This window comes from Candoia aspera, chromosome 3 (assembly GCF_035149785.1).
Source record: "Candoia aspera isolate rCanAsp1 chromosome 3, rCanAsp1.hap2, whole genome shotgun sequence".
Classification (NCBI taxonomy): Eukaryota; Metazoa; Chordata; class Lepidosauria; order Squamata; family Boidae; genus Candoia; species Candoia aspera.
Genome location: NC_086155.1, coordinates 23763920 through 23785957, shown reverse-complemented (window position 1 = coordinate 23785957; position 22038 = coordinate 23763920). Strand labels below are relative to the sequence as shown.

Here is a 22038-nt window from a genome sequence, read left to right as displayed (position 1 = left end):
CTCTTCCTTGAAACCCCTTTCCTTACCTACTGGAGCTGAAAGTAAAGCCTAGAAAATCAAGGACAATATGGTTACTTCAGTTAATATTTGTAAATATCTGTTCATGGAATAACAGAAAGGTACTTTCTGCTTCTGTGTTTCAAGGCTCAACAATAGGTTCAAAGCTATAGACAGTAACCAAAATAAAACCCTTCCCTTATCTATTGTTCATATGACCAAGATCTGTTCATATTGTTCTGAACAATAATTGCTGGAACAACGTGTGCCTCTTTTAAAGCAACCGCTTCATCATAATGGTTCAACTTTTGCTCAGCTTTTGACCTGGCCATCCAACAACAAGTCAGAGAACATGTTATGTCTTCTAGAATCTAAGAGCCTACCATCCATAGCAGGCAGTATAATGTCACCTTTGCTGTCTTCTTCTCTTGCAGCTTGGATCATGGGGAGCAGTAAGAGTAAACCCAAAGACCCTAACCAACGGAGACGCAGTTTGGACTCAACAGAAAATATACATGGCAGCTGCTCTACCTCTCAAACACCCAGCAAGACCACCGTCCCAGAAACCCATCGCACCCCTAGTCGGTTATTTGGAAGTACAGCTACAGAACCAAAGCTCTTTGGGGGATCAAATACATCAGATATGGTCACTTCTCCTCAGCGCTGTGGGGCTCTAGCTGGTCAGTATGCTTTCTGTCATGGGAGGAACTATTAATCTAGAACTATTTTGGTCATCTAAAATATACTCCCTTTGGGTCTAAAACTGAGGATGCAGTGATCAAAGGTTAAGTGCACACAATGTGCTTATTAGGGTTGAGCAAGCCAACACAGTTTGTGGCTAGACTGTATCACGTAAAGCAAGACTACATCATGGAAAAGCAAGATGTTCTGCCTCAGTGCCTCCAACTGAAGCATCGTGGCAAGCTCCTTCTCTTTGCTCAGCTCCTTTGTTTTGTTGGAAGTATCTTCTGTGCAGATGCCAACATATGCAGAGGACAATTGAAATCAGTGAAGCAGATGTTGTGATATAGTGCACTGGATCCACTGTAGTGTCTAGAAGAAGAGAGCTTTTTTTTTTGTGGAATTGCATCAAAGAGTTCCTTTGTTAAAGGCTCAGTTGAAGTGAAGTGCACTTTCAAGGCTTCCCCATGGTTTCTTCAATTAACCCAGTTTCTAGGCTTTCATGGCGTAGTGAATTATAAATTATGCACACAGACTGGGCATGTATTACATAATGGCTGTATTAGCACTGTTCACTGAGGTATAAACTAGCCAAGATATTGGTTTAATATCATTATGAGCCCAACCTTCTCATTCAGTGTGTTGTGTGAATATAGCCAATGAGCCGCAAACTAGCCAATCACATGCTTTTAACTTTTGTGCTTGCAGAAGTTATTCTTTTGTATCTCCAGTGATACAGGGAAGGATCCAAACTCAAAATAAGGAAGAATTTCCTGACCATGAGAGTGGTTAAGCAGTGGAACAGCCTATCTCCTGGAGTTGAATGGGTTCTATAACCAGAGCTTTTCAAGCAAAGGTTGAACCATCCATTTGTCTGAGATGGTCTGAGGATTCCTGCCCTGGTCAAGGGGTCGGCCTAGAAGACTTCGAAGGTCTCTTCCAACCCTATGGTTCTATAATACGAAATTGTAAAGATACCAGAATTACAATATTTAAACCACTTCCAGAGATTCTTATTGAATAACGACTACATTGGAAGGAGAAACAGAATACTTCATTTGTTCATGAACATCTATTCATTTTATTATCTAGAAAAGGAGGATTATCAAATACACAGAAATGGCTCCTACACACATAGACCTCTATGCACAGAGATCCTTTAAAAAAGGATTCAGTATATTCAGCACATAAGCTTTGATAATGCAATAACAATGCTGATTAATTTCTTGTGGACTGGTATTTATTGTGCGAATGTATATTGTTCCAGGTGGAGTCACCACATTTGTGGCCCTCTATGATTATGAATCACGGACAGAATCGGATCTTTCTTTCAAAAAAGGAGAACGCCTCCAAATCCTCAACAACACGTAAGTACCTTTTGCCACTATAAGAACTTTTGCACTTGGTATAAGTGTTGAGCCAGGTTTCTCAGCTAAAATGCCACAGTGGTTTCAGATGTAAAGCTCCTCCCTAATATATTACGTAGGGAGTACTCACTGTAATCTGCAGCATGGGTAGAAAAAGGAAACCAGCTCTAAGATAGTTTCTGGAGCAATTTCCAAATTCATACAGTTGGTTGGAATCGGTTATTCTTGTAACAGATCTTGCTGCGTTAACTCTTTTCTATCTGGCTTCAATGCATCTGGAATTCAGCAACTGGAGATTTTTTTTTTAATGATGGACCACCTGTATCCCTTCAGATGTTGCTAAACTACAGCTTTAGTCTTCTTGGTCCATGGTGAGAGATTCTGAGAGTTGTAGCTCTGGATGATTTGGAAAGAGACAGGTTGCTCACCCCTGATTTATGCCAACAGACATTTTAACACAGAAAAAAAACTTTCTAAGGAGCATTCAGTCTTTATAAGTAAAGATATATTTTTAAAAAATAGCAAGTGTGGTCAAATTAAAAGAATGGGGCATTGCCACATGCAGCTGCTATGCTTCTCTGACTTGGTACACTACAGGCGTGCTGGAACTGTAAGGCTTGGCATTTTTCAACTAGCAGATTTCTGGGACTTGTAGTCTGATAATGTCTGGAAAGTGCCCTGTTGGGGAAGGCTGACCTGTTTTATAGGATCACTGTGAAGACAGGCAGATAAAAACTGAAGAGGACACAGTCCATTAAAAGCATGTTGGGAGCAATTAATGGTATTATTTGCCATATAACTGAACAGATAGAAGCAGACTCTTCAGGACAAATGTTGCTCCCTCTTTCTGCTTCCTTCCAGCAAATATTTTTCATTTTTTACTCCTCTATTTAAACATTTCATCTGCCTTGTAACCTATCTGAGCTTTGAGTCTGCTGAAGTCTTCTGCCTTTCTTTCTTAAAGTTACTTTGAACAACAAGAGACCTTTGTGAAAGGCAGTGGGTTAATTCATTTGTTATTTTCCCTCTCCCTTGTAAAGGGAGTATTGTACCAAGCATTATATCTCTTTATTTCATGTGCTGGGTTGCAGGTCTTTCCATGATGCCCAGATTGAGAGTTCCTCAAATTTTTGTTAATAGCCCAGACTAATCCAGATTGGCTGTTTGGTTTGTTTCAACATGACAGTTATAGTATGAAGATGGTTAATAGCACTGAATAAAGAATGAATGAAGCTAAAGAAAGGGAGAACTAAAGTAGGCAGTGAGCTCTCCTTTACTGAAGAGCTTTAAGCAGAAATTGGCCAGATATTTAGTGGGAATGCTTTAATCTGGATTAGTACACTGAACAGAGTGTTGGATGGGATGACCATATGCCCTCCATCCAACTTCACAATTCTGTGACTCTAGAAATTAGAAACAGGTTTTGTTATCCTATGTTAATCTAAGGTTCTCTTGAGCTAAGCAGAATTAAATTTCTGTATTCTCCACTTCATAACTACCAAATCAATTTCACAAAGTTCTTTTAGCCTTTAGGTTCACTATTATTTCATCACTGGAAAAGCCTGTCTAATACTACATTATCATTAGTTCCTAAAGATGCAACCCTAGGGACCTCCATTCAGGTCCATTAAGGGAGTCCTGTGCATACAGGTAGTCCTTGATTTATGATAGCAGCTGGGACTGGAATTTCCATCACTAAGTGATGTAGTTGTTAGCAAAACGTCACATGATCACACTCCTTAACAACAGCAGTTCCAGTAGTCCCAGTACAGTCATTAGGCCAGGACAGTGCCGCTGTTAGGCCAGGACCTCACGCTTCTCCTGCCCTGCTGTAGTCACCTTCGCTTCAACTCCCCCAACCTGCCTATCTGCCCCCCACCTCTGCCCTTTCGGCTGCCCTGCACTCTGCTGCCTATCCCTGCCACCCCCTGCTGCCCGCAGCTGACCTTCACCATCTTCTTCCTCCTGCTGCTAGCCTGGGATCCAGGCACTGGGTGTGGGTGCAGCCCTGGGATGTGTGTGGTGAGCGTGAGAGGGTGGCGGAGCCTCATCTGCCAAAGGGAGCTTGCCAGGCCTGGCCAGGGAGGAAGCAGCAGGATGGCAAGGCACAGCACTCTGTTGCTGGGCAAGGCAGGAGAGCTGGCAGCGGCTCCCTGGGCAAAGGTGGAGGCTATGTGGGAAGCGCTGTTGGGGTGGTGACAGAACTGGAGGAAGTGGAGGGACGCAGACTTCCCAGGGATGCAGTGCGCACTCTGCAGCTCATGTTGGAAGTGCTTCTGGAGAACCGCCTGCAGGCTTCAGCAAGGGGTGGAGGAAAGCCCAGCACCAACAGAATCTACCCACAGGCCCTCTGCTCGCTCTCAGCCCAGCCTTCCTCCTGCAAAGCTCCATGAAGGCCCAGCAGCTTCCATCGTGCTGAAGCCTGCAGACCGGTTCTCCAGGAGCACCCTCACCCAGTGCCTGGATCCCAGGCCATCAGCAGGAAGAAGAAGACAACGAAGGTCAGCTGGGGACAGCGGTGGTGGGGGGGAGGCAGCAAGGGTAGGTGGTGGAGTGCAAGGCACCCAAACGGGCAGAGATGGGGGGAAGATAGGCGGGTGGGGGAATTGAAGTGCCCCTGTGGTTGTAAGTGTGGGCAGGCTGCCAAGTGCCTGAATTTTGATCATGTGACCACAGGGGTGTTGCAATGGCCATAACTTTGGGGACCAGTCTTAAGTCCCATTTTTTCAGCACCATCATAACTTCGAATGGACGCTGAATGAATGGTTGTAAGTCAAGGACTACCTGTAGTAAAACATCAACTTTATGGACTCCAATTCACCAGACTGGTTTTCAGATGCAATGGACAAACTTTTAGTTTGGACTTCCCCCCAAATTAAGCAGACAAAGCTCACTGTTTCAAAGCAGTCCAGATAATTAATATTAATTATCTTAATGCCACTCCTTTCTCTCAAATGGAAATTATGCTTTTATTGTACTGCCATTTAGTTCACACATACAGTAGCTTTGACTGGTTTTCATCCCTTATTAAAGACTTGTACAGTATTAGGCTTTTGAAGGCACCCTACAGTTCCTAGGAATATAATTTAAAATCAGTTTTAGGATTATTTGTTTTTGTGTTTATGTACCTACTGTGAAGCCAGGATATTCCATAGTCAATATCTCCCACTTGTTCTGGAGGCAGGGCTTGCAAGTTCTGGTGTTGTTTCCTGTGAAAGGGAATAGCTCCATCCTGGTTCTGGCCCAGCATTGCTTCAACTCTGTTAAGGAGTCTCTTCATATTCTCCTTTTCCTTCCTTTCTCTGCCATCTTTTCTTTATCTAATCCTCCTTAAGGATTAGTATCACAAACTACATGACAAACAAGCTCATGTTCAGCAGCTTGTTGTCTGTGGATTTAATCAGAGGAATTCTCTGATACCTGGGGATGAGGGAGGGGATAGACGTCCAATGGCAGTTTAACATGCCTTCTTTTTCCATTTCACTCCACCAGGAGACCTCCATCAGCCCTGGAGCTGAGTCACCACCCATGAGCTGTGCACTTTTTGCAGGGGTGGCTGCCAAGTTCCATAACATCCCACAGGTAGTCATAGACTTTCCTAAGACTTCCATATTGGATGCCCCTATGGCAACTCTGACCTCAGGAACCAAAGTAAATAAACGTGGGGAGGACATCAAAGTGGATGAGCTACTGCCCTAGTCATAAAGGTCTCTCTTGTCATGTTTATGGCCTCTATTTTATGAACCAAACACTTATTCTTGCTCACCCCTCATAGGGCATAGAAAGGGCATAAATAAACTAGCTGGGTCTGGCTCTTTCATTATGGATATTAACCTGGGTAGGATCCATTTTTCAGCCAGAGGCATGGCAGCCAATGTGGCCATTAGATGAGAACTGTCACTGAAACACTGCTACATGGACTCAGAATCAAAGTCAGTCCTTCTATCAGGTCCATTCAGTAGTGGCAAAATATTTGGAGAGGCCCTGGATAGTGTCTTAATTGAGACTAAGGACTAAAAGGGAGCCTTACCTTTCAGTAGCAAAAGTGAGAAATACCCTCAAGTGGTGGTTACCAGAAGTCAGCTCAAAAGGAAGAGACATGGGCTTCTCACTTTATCTAACTCACTACAGATATCAGCCTCAGGGAATGTGGGGTGGGGTTACTGCCTAAATTTTGTAAATCATAAAGTCTGGATGGAAAAGGAAACAAAAGACAGCATAAATTTCCTTAAACTGTGGATGGTATGGCTATCCTGAGCATGTTCCAGACTTGTCAACATCCCAACCACAGAGCCTCCCAGTGGAGTACCAGACCTGCTAACTAAATTCACCCATGTGGATCACAGCTAGTAACAACTATACACCTGGAGACTGAGCTATACACTAACTAGGATGTAATATTGAATTCATACAGACCATCCTAATGTTCCATTACTTCAGCCAGATGGATGTCAGAAGTAGGAGTGCTCTTGGCCTTAAAGGAGTTCTACATCATCTACACCATCACTCTGAACCTGAACCCAAATTTTATGTCTAAGTGACTCCTGTTTTCCAGAAGGGCCACCCAGCTAGAGAAAAAATGACACAAACTGTCAGATGTGCCATCAAGATCTGTATGAGAACAGAAGTTCAGAGTCTCAGATAGTCTTATACTATCTGTAAAACAGCCCAACTTGGGCTGCAAAGCCTGACCAATTATAGTCTCCAGGGGGATCAAGGCCTGAATCAAGCTAACAGAAATATAGAATAAGCCTATTCCACAGAGAACTGTAGCCCACTCCACAAGAAGTACAGCCACTTCAGACTCTTGGACATAATGCATCACTCCTCCCTGCAGGACATCTGTTGCTAAAGGGTCTTCCATGTTGTCCTTTATTTAAAAAGATAAGTTGAATTCTTACACCTCAGTTGAAGCATCAGGGAACAGTTCTCTCCTATTTTGAGATGTCCTGACTCCACTGTAAGAAAACAATACATTGGACTTACCACAAAGGTCCACTTTGTACCATGGAGACAGGTCATCTAGCCCAACTAGGTCCACACCTGCAAAAAAAGAAGAGAGAAAAGAAGAATGTGTTAGGAGGCCCATCAATATTGGCAGCCAGCTGCACATAAACATAGTTTTACATGCCTGTCATGTTTTCCTACTTTTCTGAAGTGTTTTCTTTGAGGTTTCTTTCTGGCTTGTCACTGTGAATTGGGATGGGGCTATCTCCTCCTACAGGATACAATTTCAGAACTTTCTAGGCCTGCATTCAGAGTGAGTGGGAGGGAGATGCCCACTATGAAATGCCTTGTTTCTGCTGTAGAAAAAGGACCCTGATGGTAAGTCCAGTGTACTGTTCTCACTTTCAGTACTGTTTCAAAACTGCACTTCTTCTAATCTAAGTTCTGTCTCTTTCTCTTTCATTCTCTTTTATCCTGCTCCTCATGCTTTCATTTAGGCGAAAAGTGGATGTCAGGTGTGTATCTTCTCTTTGATATTGGGGGGAAAAAGTGCTAACCAATGTTTTGATATCTGAAGTATGGAAAAAGGATTGAATATTAGGACTGTTTAAGCAGCATGATTTTGTAGATTATGCATAAATCCTTTTTTTTTTTTACTTTAATATTGGTTTTACAAAGTCTTTCTTCTTGCATTCCAGCAAATTATGCATTTTTGAAGCACTGTCCCTAATGAGTTTTGGCCTTTGGGTACACTTGTGATTTCGAACAAGAATGTGGGTAATATGTGGTAGCTGAGAGAAATCATGAGCATCAGTTTTAATATTTTAAGAGTGAAAAAACCTGGTTTCATACCACATGAACAACAGTGTTAAATATTCCTCTGCCAAAGCTGAAGGGCTTGGTATAGTTGTGTATAATTTCTCATGTAGTTTAATGAAAGGGAATACATAAAATTGTATCTGTCCATTTCTAAGTGAATGTATTAAAATATTCTAGAATGTTTGTGTGTGCTCGCAGTTCTGACATTGCAAGCAGACATTTGTTTCAGTCATGAATGGAAGTAGTCCAACAAGGTTTGAATCCATTCCAATAGTTTACATCAGAGATGGAAACCTGATATGAAATGGATGTGGTAATGAAATTTGCTCCCTTTTTTTGTGGAAAAGAGGCTGGGGTTGGGGTTTTCTGTAACACCCCCCCCCTTTTTTGTTGTGCACAATAAACACCAGAAGAAGTAGAGGGCTTCTTTTTAAAGGAGAGTTGGCATTTCTGTAATTCTTACTTGGTTTCTCTACAGATGAAACAGATTCTGCAGCATTACTTTTTTTTTCAAAGTGGAACATTTCATTTTTCTGGCCAAAGGGGAGGCCGCATAAAAATTCCCTACCTGTATCAATAAGTTCTTGGGGAGCTGGACTATACCCTTTTTCGCTCTGCAGGTGACCTGTATAGGTTGCACCTGAAAAATGCAATGCTCACTCCCCCGCCTCTGAAGTCTGAATGGTGTTCAAGAAGTGTAGCACTGTAAGGTTTTCCTGACTGCATTTGCTTGGGCCTCAGGGAGGTCGCTGCAGGAACGGAGACCCAAAGTGCTCCAGACTTAATGTGCATCTGCAGCACTGAAATGCTTCTAAATTTTACTGTGACTCAGATCAAACAGCTGTCCACTTGGAGCTGAATGACTAACTTGTCTAGCTCTAAACATGGACACTTTTCTCCTTTTAAATGATCTAACCCAACTGCATCTGAATGTGTGTACTGTTCAGTGATATTGGTGGGGTGGACTAGAACCTATTGGTTGGGTTTTGAGGGATGTCAGTGAGAGGAGGGAGGGAGGGAGCATTCTTCCTGAGTTGTGATCCAACCTAGCTAGCAAAGGTCACCAGGATGAAAAGACCTTCAAGTCTGTTTTACATACTGTACAATTTCATTTGCACTTTCCTATTTTTTACTTCCTTATTTGGTGCTATAAACATCTACATGCTTAGGTTGCTTTAATCAAGTAATTGGTTAAAAGAAGCCAAATAAAAAGTGCTATTTTTGCTTTTTGTCCCCAGGGAATGAAGGTATTAGTGGCTTATCTTTTCTCTGAGAAGCACCTGCTTTTCTCCTCTGTTAATGTCTTTCCACTGACCCAGCTGCATGCTCTCTATCTCTAAATGTGGTGTACAGCCTTGTAGTACACAACAGAAGGAAAAAAATACTACACACACACACACACCTTGAAAAGGTTCTGTTGGATCTCTAAAGTGTGGAGGCTGACGAGCTTTTTTTAAACAGAGCAGAAAATATGCTGATTGTCCCAACCAGAAATATAAATCTTGTATGTTAAGTGGCTGTGGCCTTCTTCTTGTTTATTTTTTCTTATTTTCTCTATAGCCTACAGTGTCAAGGCCAAAACATGTTCAAAGCTAAAGTTTCTCTTGCAGCATTACTATTCTGCAATAGTGATTTATCAGTGTTTTTTTTTAATTCTGTGATTTTGCCAATATGTATATGGATGCTGCAAATAGAATAAAGTTCTGAATATCTTGCTTTTTAATATGCTGGTGGGGAGAAGTTCATTTGAACCCAAGAGGAATGTTCAAACCCATTGAGAGCTCAGGCCAGGAACATGTGAGGTCAAAACAAAAAGAAAGTGCCAATGAGCATGTTCACAATAGCTTACCATGACAGAAACTACATGCAGAGTTTTAAAAACTTCTGTCTTTAACACCAATGAGCAACTATTGCTTTCTCCATGTTTCAGGGGTACTTTAGAGAACTCTGCTTAGAATGCTTCCAAATAACAACACATGAATATTTGTAGCTTGCAAATAGAAAGTATCTGTAGGGGCTTAAAGTTTCTGGGGGGGGGGTTGTTTTTTTTTTTGGAAGGCAGTAATATTAAATCTTTGGTATGTGGGTCATCAATAGTCTTCACTATGAATGCCATTCCCGCAATCAGAATCAAAATCCTGTAGCTAAGTTTAAGCACCATTAAAGCTGGCATAAGAGTTGCAGACTGTACTGATTCCATGAGGAAGTTCTCCTACATGAGATCTCTTGCAATAAATGTCTGGCCAGTCTCACTGTTTAGCTGCCTGTCCTATTGATGAAAAGTGAACTATGGGAGCCATTTGGACTTTCCCAGCCAGTGATGGAGCCAACCTTGCCAAGCTATTATGCAAATTTTGCTTTTTGCAATCCTCTCAGTCCCCAAATGTAAGCATTACTATTACATTTCTAAACCTTCATATTGTTTTATTTAAAAAGATCAGAAATTTATATTCCACTGAAAAAATGTTGCACGCTTTTTAATTGCAAAGCAATTGTGTGGTTTTTCACTTGGATTAAATGTAATAAAATATGGTGAAGATCTGTGGTTTCACAGCTATCCCTAATATAAATAATGCTGAGAACAAAACAGTCATCACAAGAAGATGAGTTTTCTTTTAAATTGCATTGTTGTGAAGCCTGTAGGAGGGAAATGAATTTCAAGCTATATATTCTACAATATCCAATATCACTTCACTGTTGGAACTGCGGATAAATGCTGGGTTCTCACAGGGATATTGTGGCAGTAATGAACTGCAATTTCTTGGATGGCCAAGGTGCTTGGCCTTCTGCCTAGCAACGTATTGCAGGGGAGGAAGTTTCCAAAAGAAAAAGCACATTCCATTGGCAAGTTGTGCTGAACCAGTGGCAAGATTTCATCACTGTGTTATAGTTAACCCTAGGACTTAATCAGGGACAGGCAAAGGGGTGGAAAGCATTTTTAACTATCTTGAATAGTGGTGGCTATCTGATTTGATAAGTAGATAATAATGGACAATTGCTCCCTTTTAAAAAAATAATAATGGTTGTCATACAGTTGTTGCAACAATAACAAAAAAGCAATTCTCCACTATTCATCCTGGATTTTAAAGAAGTTGACATTTGACACCTCTAGAAATTTGGGAAGGCTGATTTGGGTGATCTTTCTCAATTTGAAAGCCGGTTTGTATTCTTATTGGCATATTGATTTTACTTAGAAGGCGTTTCAGCTTGAAACATTCGTATTTAGACCCATAGACTCAACCATACTTTCAGCTGGGAAACTGAGCATCCTAGACCAAGCTACATGCAAAAACACTAGTGAGTTCCTGGAAGCTTGGTATTCAGACAAATCAGCCATCAACAGACACATAGAGATAAACCATATTTACACACCATTCAAAAGAGACAATAAAAAAGCTAAGAAGGAAACATCAACAACAAAAAACAGAACACATCCTCCCCAGCAGCCAACATCCAGATAAGCAGGGATTAACACTAGACAAACAATCAAGCAGAAAACAATATCCTAATCAAAGAACTACCAAGGAGAAAACCATATCTCCACCAACACTGGCAGGGTAAGCCACTGTATATAAAGAGGGAGCAAACCCCACAATCGCTAGCACTGATGATGTTACCTACTCAGGTAATGAAATGTCTGCAAGCAAACAACCAAGCTCAGAGAGCACCAAGGACTCCACAGTTCAGTCCTGAGCTACATATATTCTATTGGAACATTCATATTTCAAAAGAATTGGCACTCTTGCTGTGGTTTGACCTAGCTCCCTCATTCTGGAAAAGTAGAATAAAGGTTGTTCCAAACTGTAACCAGTTGTCCATATGAATTCTCCCAGTTAGTTTCAAAATAGAGATTCATATGTGACCTCATTGAGTCATTCCACTAAAACAGGTGGGAAGTAGTTGTTGGCAGGAGAATTTCTGCATTCTAAGCAGTTACCAGACGAGAAGCGGATTATGGGTTCTAGAACACAAAATGAGGTGATGATAGTTCCATCACCCTCTCCTCTTCCTCATTTACCTTACAATTATTTGCTGACACAATGTCCTCCAAGAAATACTTTCCTGGCATGTGAGCAAGGCTGAGAATTGGGGGCTTTCCTACTGCTTAGAATTTTCCTTTGCTTACCATTGTAATGGTTGCCTATTCTAAAACACGATCAGACTCATGAGCAGGAATTCAAAGATATCTGATTTATTAAAGAATAGTATGCAGGATCACAAAGAAAGCTGAGAATGATAAAAGCACACCAAATACAAACTAAAAACCCTCGGTGCAAATGAAATCCCTCCCCCCGTAGAATCTTCCCAGGCTCACAATCCCAGGTGCTCCTAACGGTTTCTGATGGTCTGCGGGAAAAGTCCTTGAACAGAGCACATAACCCAAACACATTCCATTATAATGAACACAGATACAGAGCTTGGCACAAGGTTTCACAGCAGCTCCCTCTCAAACAAACGCACGTCAGTGCCATGGCATGTGAAACGTTACGATGTATACTGTACATTGAAACAGTGAACATGACAACCATTTCCTCATTTATTTCTCAGCCCTTTCTTCTTCTACTTCCATGTTACTTAAATAAAGGGGACTAGAAGAGGAACTTACAAAAGCACCTGATAGTGTATAAGTGGTAGCTGATACATCATGACACAGCAGCATCTCAGATGTTTTTGTCAGTGCTATCTCAAGATTTAGACTTTGATGTAAAAATATTGCCATGTTACTGGCGAATGTTTTGTAGCTAGGAAGTCTTTCTGTGCTCTATTTAATAGATACCATTCTATGCCTGAGTGATTATGCTTTGTCTGTTACAAATATCTTTCTAAGCTGAAATGTAAGTGTAATGATAGCTGCATATGTGCCTGAGTTCAACCCTACATTTTATTAAGTTCCATAGTTCCATAAGATTATAGAATTGGTATCTAGTCTAGCTTCCCCAATATTACACCTTCTGTATATGTTGGGACAACAACTCCAAACTCCAATGTTGGTGGAAAATTCTGGGAATTGCAGTTCCAGCATATCTAGTGGGTATCAGTTTGAAAAACTGGGCTGAAGAAGTCCAAAGGGGCAGCATCTTGAAGAGGTAAGTGTTTCCAGGATCAAATTGTTCTAAATATCAAGAGGCTTCTCTTATTCTTCTCCTGAAACTATGTTCCTGTACCTGAAACCCAATAACCCTAATGTGGCTCAGTGAAGAACCAGAAAGTAAACATTTGCCCTCTTTGATGTGAGAATACTTGAAGTATTTGCAAAGGTTATAATTTTTGCTTTAGTTTTCCCTGTGTTTTGAAGGCATCACCTGATTTTCTCCTGGGTATTTGAGGATATTACTGAATCTTTGCTTCCTATACTGTTTCCTGAGATGGGAGGGTTCATGGATTTGGTTATACCTTCTGCTAAACCTTACTTTATTTACTCCATTTGTGTCCCCATTCTTCCTTTGAGGAGTTTAAGACAAGGTGAATATTTCTGTTTTTATTCTACCCATCTTATCCTCAGGGAAATCCTACAAAGTAGGTTAAGCTGAGAAAGGATGTAACTGACTGAGAGGCATCCAACCTCTATTACAAGGGCTTTGAATCTAGGCCTTGCCAGTCCATTTAGGTAAATTTATCCTTCCCATGTCTCCTTCTCCTAAGTGATTTGTTGTCTTGCACACTTGTTCTTAGAAGTTTCTAATCTTTTGATATACTCCCTAAAGACTATGTTAGAATAAAATTATTTTTTTAATTAAAAAAACATAAAAACTTATTTCCCCCTGTGGGAAAATCAGACAGACATTGATATGTCATGACCAGAGGGAGGACGCTGCCTTCTTTTCTAATAGGCAGGGAACCTTCAGGTTTTTTTTCCCTGGAGTGAATACCATTCTGAGTCTATTGTTACAGTTCCTCCCACTTCTGCCCCAATTTCAAGAATTTTCTTGGGCATGAGCTTTGAGAGCCTGTGTATGAAAGAAGAAAAAAATGGACAACTCCTTTTAATAGATTAGTTTCTCTAGACATACCAGGCTGTTTTACTATACCTACCCACCAAAGTCTTTCTTCCCATAGGAACAGGTCTAATTTCATTGTGCTATACAATGGAGCTGAAGGCATTAATTGAATATTGGCAATGATTAATAAGCCAATCTGTTTAACTGTAAATTAAATGTTTTAAGTAGAGATGTAAACAACATCAATTTAGAGGTCTTTAGAGAAGCTGCTTTTAGAGAGACGGAGAAAGTCAATTATATTTGAAATCTTCATAATAGCTGAGTAGCTCTTTCCTTAAGGTAACATTTCTGTTGTAGGAAAATGTAGGAAGCAGCAATATATGATTATTAAAAACAAAGATCCTTCTTTAATTGTTCACATAGCACAGCCTTCCTGAACCTGATGCCTCCTAGCTATGTTGGACTTCAATTCCCATAGATGTTCAACCAGCATATCTGGAGGACACTAGGCTGGAGGAAACTGATCAGCATATGGTTGGGAGGATGTAGCTAACATTTACTGTCTAGTCACCATGTCACTGAGGATGAAAGCCCAACTAGTAAATTCCCTTAGCTATTGGTATTCTGAACATGCAGCTTAAGTGTCATTTTGCAGACTCTGAAGCTCTCTGCTTTATCACCAAAAGCTCACCCACTTTGTCATCATGGCCCCATGACTTTGCACCTGGAGGATATTGTACGTATGCAACTCCCACCTTCCATCCTCTTCTGTAATCTGAAACTGCATCTTTCAATGACTAGCTGAATGTTCACCATGCCTCTGTGTAAAAGATTGTGACCAGGAGTTGGAACGTCTCAAAAGGGACTATGTGAACATATATGTGTTATTTTCTTGGCAACAGTACAGAGGTAGTTTGCCTTTGCCTTCTTTCAGGATGGCTGCTCAACCTCCCAATCTAGACTACAGACCTGGTGGTCTGAATCCCTAGTAGTCTCTGAATCCAAAACAAATCAGCCCAAATGTCAGAACCAAGCCTGCCTCTGACTCGGAAAATGAAATTTCTTCAGAGTCAGAGGAGGAATTGGAAACTTATCAGCCCGAAATTGGGAAAACAAAACTCCCGGCTGATTCAACAGTGTGGGAAGAATCCACAGCACTGATTGAGCAAGATTTGGAGGAGGAATTGAATACGCCAATCAGCACGCGGCAAAGACGGGCTGAAAAGCACGAGCAGGAGAAAGCAGCCCGATTGGCTACAGGAGACTCCAAGCATGCCAAAGAATGGTATAAAAGGCAGCTGCGCAGAAAGCGAGCTGCCGGAGACAACCGATCCTCTAAGCCTGCAGCTTTGGAAGAAGAGTCCTTACCGGTGTCGGAGACAGTGTCTGTTGCCGAGGAGGAATCAGCGCCTGAGCTCCTCTCCGAAGAGGAATTGAATCTTGCATCTGCTACGACCGAGGAACCAGCGTCAACCGTGCCCAGCCGCCTCCACCCTGCATCCAGCCTTGAAACTCCACGATCTCCTCAGCAGCGTAGTCGATTTGAGAAGGTTCTGCGCCGCCACTTGTCCTCAGTCCTGTGCAACTGCACTTCACAGACTCACCCGTGTTTCGGATTTCCACAACTATCTTGTTCAGGATCTGGGTCCCTGGTTACTCCGGGCTTTCAGCCGATTCTAGCCTTGATCCGGGGTCCAAGCCTTGCTCCAAGTCTTCACTTCCGAGAATCCAGCCTAGCCTGGGGCTTCCAGCCGAGTCCAGTTTTGCTTCCATTCTCCAGTCTTGCTCCAAGTTTCCAGTCCAAAGAATCCAGCAGAGTCCGGGGCTTCCAGCTGAGACCAGCCTTGCTTCCAGTTCCCAACCTTGCTCCAAGCTTCCAGCCCAGAGAACTTAGCCTAGTCCAGGGTTTCCAGCCAAGTCCAGCCCTGCTCCCAGTTCCTGGTTTCACTCCAAGTTTCCAGTCCAAAGAATTCAGCTTATTCTGGGGTTTCCAGTCAAGTCCAGTCTTGTGTCCAGTTTCCAATCTTGCTCCAGGTTCTGAATCCTGCTCCAAGTTTCCAGTCCTGAGAACTTCACCTAGTCCAAGCCAACTTTAGCCTTGTTCTGAGTTCGAGTCCTGCTTCCAAGCTCCAGTTGCTGTGTCTAGTCCTAATTCAGCTCCAGATTGCCAGTGATTCAGAGCCAGAATTGCTTCAACATTGTGTTCCAATTCGAGACCTTTTGTTTCCAGACCACTGCGTTCCAGCCTTATCCAGTCTTCCCATCCAGTGAGAGAGTCCTGCTTTGCTGCCTGTTGTGCCCAGTTGGGCTTTTTGATTTGAGTCTTCGTATCCAAGGACTTAATTACTGTAAATAGTTATTTAATAAAGTGTGTTTTTAATAAGACCTTGTCTGGCTGCATAGTCTGAACAGGACACCAAAACTGCTTAGTTTTTTCAAGATCCTAAGCTCCTCTGGGAGTTTAAGGGAAGGTGGACTGTATATACTGTTCTGAGGACTTCTGGATATCCCTCGTGCAACAATTGCATGCCAGGACCTGGATACCTCCTAAAGCTAATGCACTGTATATCGTCATCCAAAGTGCAAAGGCCTGTGAGTTCAGTTTCCAGTAGTTTGAACCCCATAGAAAAACATCTGGCTGTGTCTGACGATTCCCAATAAGGATGAAACTGGTAATATGGTGCCTCCTGGTGGTCAATGTTACCTAAAGATCCATTAGGTGCTGCCATCAGTTGGACATTATTTAAGTGCTGGCCAGTTATTCTGCAGGAATCATTCAAGATAGTCTCTGTTGGCAGCTGTTGCATTGAAGCCCAGCATTCTTTGAAGACTGAACACCTGCTTTTACCACTGTGTTTTCAGTTGATTAAGGGAGGGTATTTTGTGTCCCAAAAGTAGCCTAAAATATTTTGCTGCCTCAAGTGGAAAATTCAAAATGGAATATATGTCATAATCAATAATTCTGTATGGTGCTGCTCTTTAATTGTACATAAGACCATCCTTCTTCCTCTGGCCCTACAGGGAGAAATAGTTCTTATGGTTAATTATCCATAATGGGCATAGGTGTCTGAGCAAGAGACCAAGTGACCAGATCTGCTGTGACATTGCAACACAAATTCTACCCCTTGTATCTTTGCATCCATCATCACAATGCAAGTACAAAAGGGCAGAACTTGCATTTGAATCACAGTCCACATTTTGTCATCTCGGCATCACAATGGTTAGACCTCTGATAATGGGGCATTGCTGGGGGGGTGTTGTTTCCATTTGTTTGTAGGGGAAAGGGACAGGCTCACTTATTTCTCCCAGTATGAAAATTAAAGTCTTTTAAGCAATGTAACTGTACTGATTATGATGAAAGCCTTTGCTCCTATTGTGGCCATCACCTCATGATAGCTATATTAGCCAAGACAAAGCTGTTGTTTTATCCAGAATTGACCCTAAAACGAATAGCGCCCTATCCCCCTCTTCTCTCCACTTGGGATATTTTTCAGTGTTGTCATATTGAATGACTGTGGTGTTCTCCCATGTGTGTTCAGTTAATCAGTGCTCTAAAATGTATGGAGGGGGGAGGGGGGAGGAATAGAGCTCCACTGTGCATAACAGGAGTTTCCTTGTCAGTTTCTGGCATTCCCAGATAAAATATCTCTTAAATAAAGGATTATTGTATAGAGGATGGGGCTAAGCAGAGTTGAGTAATTCTTGGTTGGGGATGCTTGCACCTTGCATTTCCTACATCAATCAAGGAGTCATCCTAGTTGGCATCCAGAACCCCTTTTAATTTTTGCAGGGAGATCCTTCTCAGTTCTGACACCTCAGATAGCAATAAGTCCGAGAGGTAGCTGACATTTCCCCCAAATTTGTCTGTTACCTTTTTAATCCCCCAGCTTTCAGTCCCAGTATGTTAATATGTAATGCATTGTAGCAAAATTTTTGCTGTCTTAATCATGGGCTTTGCCCATTATTTATTGGTTTCTGTTAGATTTTATCTCTTTGTTTTAAAACTTAATAAAGTTATTATATATATATTAAAAAATAATGGGATTTGCCCCGATCAGCCACCTCCTCCTCTTCCAGGAAGAATTAATAAAACATGAAACAAAAAAAGAAGTGATAGCCAGCTGTGGAGGAAAAGGACCCATAAATAACCATGATTAATGCTAAGCTTGGTTTAAAATACAGCAATAACTATACAGCAGCCTCATATAATTGTGTGTTCAGAGTAAGTTACATGTTACACACTTTCCAGCTGTTATTTAGCCTGTACTGTAAAAACAACTAAGGGGAAAACATGCAAAAAACTGCCTCTGAAAAGTTTTGCAATTCTTCCTGGGGCATACTTAAATAACTGGGTGGATTCACACTAATATAGTCAGTAAACCTCCAAAGCCTTTGGAAACATCAGATAAATTTGGATTGAGAAGCCAATTTTGTGGTTCCCAGGCATTTGTGGAGAGTTAAACCAGATATTTGCCACCCGCTGTCTTTTTGCTGGTGGCAGTCTCTGAGTGATTCTGCATGATAAGGCCATTCCAAGCCACCTGGACATTCTGCAAATGCCTCTTGGCTGGGTCAGGCAGAGCAAAGAGCAGAATGCAGTCCTGGTGGGAGTCCTGGCTGCATTCCTCACCTCTGACCTAGTTTTCTCTTGGAAGTGTAGCTGGCTTAGACCCACAGCATCACATCTTCCACGGGTTGTAGCTGGAGCTTGTCCTGATATTTGAAATTTTATTCTCATGGAATACTCATCAGATACTGAATTCTTCTATTGGGATCTTGCTGTGCTCATCTTAAGGCCAAGAGATTTGCACAGCCTCTCTTGTACCTTACTGCAGTGTTTCTCAACCTTGGCAACTTTAAGATGGGTGGACTTCAACTCCCAGAACTCCCCAGCCAGCAAGGCTGGCTGGGGAGTTCTGGGAGTTGAAGTCCACCCATCTTAAAGTTGCCAGGGTTGAGAAACACTGTTTTAGAGGCATTTGTTTTAGGGATTTCTGAGTAAGCATGCTTGCTTCCTTTTCTCCACCATACAGTTTCTCCCCAACCCTTCCCTCATCTTTTTTGAACAGCATGTATGTGTTTTAATATTAAATTCTTAATGCTATTCCATTGCAGCCTCCCTCTCCACCTGGTGCTCTCCAGACGAGTGGGATTACAGTTCTCATAATTCCCAAGCCATGCACATGGCCAGATCACCGGAGGCTGTTTTAAGTTGTTGAGCATTTAAACTTTGCTTTGGCTGTGCCTGCCCTTCTTTATTATCACAATGTTTCTTCTTATGTTTGTGTACCTGTTTCCTTCCCGATCCTACCTCTGCTTTCACGGACTTCCAATGCTTCCTTCAGCAACCAGATCTGGTTCAAATTCAAAGGGCTGCAAAGGTATTTTCAACAGGGCATCGACCCTTCCCTTTTAAGTAAGGAAATACCTTATTTAAAAGGACCTTGTGTTGGTTTGTCACTTAACCAGACTAATCAAGTACCAACTGTGGAAACTCTGATAATAATATGGTTTAAAAGCTGTGGGAGCCACTTCAGATGTTTGAATTCTCTGCATTACTAGCATTACCTGTAGTCATGGGCTAAAGAAATTAATAATAATAATAATAATAATAATAATAATAATAATAATAATAATAATAATGCATTTCTTTCATGAGCTTTATTACTTAGAGCAGGCATCAATCCATTTACCCTATCTGAAAAACAGTGTTTGGGTGGGCAGATTTATATTTCATTTTCATTTTCTATTGTTTCCTAAACCTGGATGGGGGTATCCTGCAACATAGGCAGTGGGTGCTTATTTCTGTTTCTATTCCATGTCAGTTTTGCATATTCTTACCCATCATTCCATCCAAATTAATTTTCATGTGTATTCAATGCATATCTAAATATGAATATTATCTCAAAGCATAAACTAAAAAGGTTACTATAATCCATTTATGGCATGGAGAACTGTATGGTATTGTTTGAAGATGTATGAAAAAAATTTTAAAAGAATTTTATGAAATTTCAGAAAAAGATAAAAGATACAGAAAAACAAAAAACTTCAAAAAAAAGAACTAAAAAGTGAAAATACAAGAGAAAAATTTTAAGTAGGTTACAAAGAGAAGTGACTTCCGACTTTAAACATGAAGGATATACAGCAATTTCCCATAATCAATCCCTTATTCTACATTATATAATCACATTATTTCTACAAGCCAACCCCTTAGCACATTATAAAAATCACTAAATACCATTGCTCCCTCCCCTTATATTAAAAAAAAAAAAGAAAAACTATAAATCACCTAGTCAACTTCCCCCCCACAATAACAATTACTTAATTATTCCCTTCCTACTACTATTCTATACATTCCTGTCTACTATGATAAAAATAAAAAAATCATGTAAATTATCTGCCATTATAATTAATAATACAAGAAACATGAATTAATATTTTTTTTTAAAAAAACCTTAATAAGCATAATCCCAATCATTAACAATAAGTAAAATCATCCAAAGTCAAAAGACCATCCAGATAAATATTTTTGGTCCCTTAGCCCACTTCAAAATAGACCAAAACATTTACATATCCCCATAATAAACACAGAACTATTTTCTTAAAGAAATCAAATAGCCCAACTGCTCCCCTCACAAACACAGACTTCTCTTCAAAAAAACCTCCCATACATAATAACCCCTTCTTTTCCATAACATTCCATCAGAAAGTCAAATTCACTCATGTCTTGCAGCTCCATTTCTCAGTTTAAGTTCTTCAATTCAGCATTGTCAGTTTCATCCAAGATTTCAACAGAAGCCCCAATCTCATTGTAAGGAGAGAGAATTCCATTGCTGTTAAATTCTTCCATTTCATCCACAACATCCCCAACCAGATGGTACATTTTAAACCACATATATTCCACAATGCTCCAAATGTCTTGCATAAAAGCTTGACAGGAATCAGAAAGAATCTGCTTAATATCTGCCTTAGTGTCTCTATGAAAATCAGCAAGAGCCTGCTTAAGATCCTCCATGTCTGAGGCAGTAGATTATGGCGCCCCCTAGATATTTAACTGGAAGAAGTGAAGAAGTGAAAGGTAATGGAAAATTTCTGAACTGAGTTAAAGATAAGGTAACAGACAGTACCCCAGGAAAAGTGGTGGCAGGAAAGTAAAAGTTCAGAATGGCAGATTCAACATGTAGAAGAAAAGTTAAAATCTTCAAAATTAACACAAAAATAGTAACAGGGAGATGATAACATACACTCAACCCTCCTTAGTATTGGATAGAAAGCAAAATCCAAAATTTAAAAAGTTTTTTTAAAAAATTAATCACAGAAATAATGATAAGCACCAAGAGAGATAGTTTCTCTTTAATGTAGAAAGCCTCCCTTGGGGTACAAATACTTTGAATATATATATAAATTGAGAGCTTTAGAAATGGGGTGGCTGGACTTAATGTCCCTTTAAGGCTGCAGGGTGGCTTGGAAATGGTGACGTCCCAGCCTCCCGGCGAAGTCTTACCCGTCAATCATGAACATTGTTTACAATCTCCTGGCTGCAACTCGCTGTCTGGAGGACAAATGGGTCAATTCCAAGCATTTTCCTTTATCTGGAAAAACACTCCTGGGCTTCAGGAGAAACCAGCCTGAGCCTGAAAAAACTGCCAGGATACCAGTTTTGCCTGCAGAGCTTGCGGGCAAAGCTGTTCAGCCCACCATGACCCCACCAGAAGTCAAGATGTATGAAATTGAGTGGATAGCTAAACCCCAATCTGTGCCTTATTCCAAAAAAGAGCTGAAAAAATTAAATTCCTATTTCATGTATAGGAATCTGCTTGGCCACAAGTATCCGTGTTGCAAGCCTGAATTGCCTCCCAGCAAGTCTGAATAATGGTGTACTTAGAAAATCATTTTGCTTCAGTCACCTCCATAGATAGTTCTTCCATATTTTATCATACCCCTTTTTCTTGTACTTTCTGGAAATTCAAAGGAGCACTGCTGATCTATTGGAGGAAAAGAACTAAGATTGTTAGGGAGCTTTTCTTTTCATCTCTCATTCCCTTCCCCAGTCATACAAGACTCTTCATTAGAGCAGCCTTCCTCCAAATATGTTGCTTTTGGGATATATTGGGATTGCAATTCCCAGAATCCCAGCCAAAGGCCATACTGGTTGAAAATTCTAGAAATTAATTTCCCCAGACCTAGGGGACACCAGGATTGGAAACACTGCTGGAGAGTTGTATCTTTCATGAGGATTTCTGGCCAGCAACTAATACAGAATGAGCCCCCAAATACAGATTTGGCTT

General features: G+C 41.1%; 1 protein-coding gene across 1 annotated transcript in view; it reads left to right on the top strand.

Moving 5' to 3' along the window:
• The first annotated feature begins 437 nt into the window (after nucleotides 1-437).
• Nucleotides 438-22038, top strand: part of SRC (SRC proto-oncogene, non-receptor tyrosine kinase) — a 37604-nt gene continuing 16003 nt past the window's right edge. The window contains exons 1-2 of the mRNA XM_063297152.1: nucleotides 438-677; nucleotides 1946-2045. Of these exons, the coding sequence (XP_063153222.1) occupies nucleotides 440-677; nucleotides 1946-2045 (338 nt within the window). The 5' untranslated portion in view covers nucleotides 438-439. The remainder of the gene's footprint in view (nucleotides 678-1945; nucleotides 2046-22038) is intronic.